The sequence below is a fragment of the Engraulis encrasicolus genome, chromosome 22, assembly GCF_034702125.1.
Source record: "Engraulis encrasicolus isolate BLACKSEA-1 chromosome 22, IST_EnEncr_1.0, whole genome shotgun sequence".
NCBI lineage: Eukaryota > Metazoa > Chordata > Actinopteri > Clupeiformes > Engraulidae > Engraulis > Engraulis encrasicolus.
The window spans coordinates 29,821,800-29,823,865 of record NC_085878.1 but is presented as its reverse complement, the minus strand read 5'-3'; the positions used below and the strand labels follow the sequence as shown (position 1 = coordinate 29,823,865).

The following is a 2,066-nucleotide window of genomic DNA, read 5'->3' as shown; positions in this document are numbered from 1 at the left end:
TGTTTGGAATTTCTGGCACCTTTGCGGTACCATTTAGGAGTTCAAAGGGATACGTGTTTCCAGTCTTTTTTGCTGCAGAGTCAGTGGAAGTTGACAGGGTCTGCCCTAGAGGTCCCTCTGCAGAGGTCCATCGTCATCCCTGGGTTTCCAGGGTCGGCTTTGTATGACCTTTCCCCTGGTTCACAAGGACGATCAGGATTGGGAAGGTTTTTCTTCACAAAGCTGTGTGTCTTTAGGTTGGGGAGGCAAGGGTGTGTGTGTGTGTGTGTGTGTGTGTGTGTGTGTGTGTGTGTGTGTGTGTGTGTGTGTGTGTGTGTGTGTGTGTGTGTGTGTGTGTGTGTGTGTGTGTCCAGGCCCGCTGTCGGGGAAGAACAAATGGGTCAATTGTCCCGGGCCCAGGACGAGGGTCTACATTACATTGTATGTATTGAGAGGGGGGCCGCTTCAGATGATTTTGTCCCTGGCCCTGCAAAAGCAGTCCACTGCCCTGTGTGTGTGTGTGTGTGTGTGTGTGTGTGTGTGTGTGTGTGTGTGTGTGTGTGTGTGTGTGTGTGTGTGTGTGTGTGTGTGTGTGTGTGTGTGTGTGTGCTCAGTCTGAGTCGTCGTCTTTACAGACACAGTTACACTCCTCGTGGTGCTCCAGAGCGACGTCAGCCAGTGACTTCTGAAGACCCCGCCCGCCCGGCCTGTGCTTCAGCAGCAGCACCTGTTAGAACACACACCTGTTAGAACACACTCCTTCAAGAAGCAGCCGAAGACCCATCTTTACACCCTTGCCTACTCTTAGCTGCCCAGGTGTCACAGCGTCCTTAATCTGTTCATAACTAGCCCTGGCAGGGGGCTCCCCTAGGTGGCCGCTGGTCTCTGCCTGAGGTTTCTTCCTGACTATATGTTTTTTTTTCTCTGACTACATTAAGCTTTTCCCCCGTAAAAATCATGAACTGGAGTTTTTCCTCACTCCAGTTGCCACCAGGGGCCACAACTGAGTGCCCTATGTGACTATATATCACTTATCTTAGTCCTAAAACACTTCTGGACTTTATGCCTCCTTAATCTCTACTTGATTCTTCTTTCAAGTCGTTCATTTCATTTTTCTTGACATCTACTTATTTATTATCTATCTACTTCTTTTTTTCTATTTTCTCTATTTTCCTCTCTTGTCTTTTTGCTATTTCTTTCTTGTTTCCTTTGATCTTTTTTTTACCTCACTCCATTATTTTTTTATTTTCAACATTGTTGTTTACATCTTTACCTCGTGGTACTTCTTTGCCACTCGAGTGGGCTGGCACTGGCAGTCGTGGCACCGATAGGAGCAGCAGGCACAGTTCCCACCGCAGCGCTGGACGAGCAGGCAGCTCGGCCAATAGATGACGTCCGTGCGCTTAAGCTCCTCCCTCAGCGACACCGAGAAGTTCCGCGGGGTACAGCTGTACAGACGCACCTCCTCACGAAGCAAGTTGAGATCGACAACACCTACACACACTCACACACGCACACACACACACACACACACACACACACACACACACACACACACACACACACACACACACACACACACACACACACACACACACACACACACACACACGCACAAGCACACACACACGCACACACAAAAGCTCCTTTAGTTGCATAATAGTATAAGGTCTATTGGTGGACAGCCTGGCTTTTTTAGGCAGCGTGTCATTTTGTCTAAATGTAATGATTGTGTCTAAATGTGATAATGTAGTCTAAATGCAGCTATTGTGTCCATGATACCTATCATCTGTCCTGGTGATTACACGCGCCGCCTCTGCCTCTACATGAAATTACAGTCCTCTCCTGAGAAATGGATGCAACAGGGGCGTACTGTAGCAACAAATTTTGGGCCCTATGTACAATCAGCTCCAATGGACCCCCCCAGCCATATAGCCTACTGGATTTTCATGAATCAGACTGCGTGTGTACCCCCCTTGGGGCCCGGGTTACACACACAGTCACACTTTACCCCCTGGGCGACACCCCTGGGTTGCAATGTACAGTTCTAAACGTGGCATAAACAGCAATGCTTACATAACTCTTAA

The 2,066-nt window shown here is 48.6% G+C and overlaps 1 protein-coding gene across 1 annotated transcript in view; it reads right to left on the bottom strand.

Annotated features, from left to right (window-relative positions):
* Window positions 1-359: 359 nt before the first annotated feature.
* Window positions 360-2,066, bottom strand: part of pdgfc (platelet derived growth factor c) — a 99,363-nt gene continuing 97,656 nt past the window's right edge. The window contains exons 5-6 of the mRNA XM_063187889.1: window positions 1,253-1,473; window positions 360-706 (exon numbers count right to left, since the gene is read on the bottom strand). Of these exons, the coding sequence (XP_063043959.1) occupies window positions 590-706; window positions 1,253-1,473 (338 nt within the window). The 3' untranslated portion in view covers window positions 360-589. The remainder of the gene's footprint in view (window positions 707-1,252; window positions 1,474-2,066) is intronic.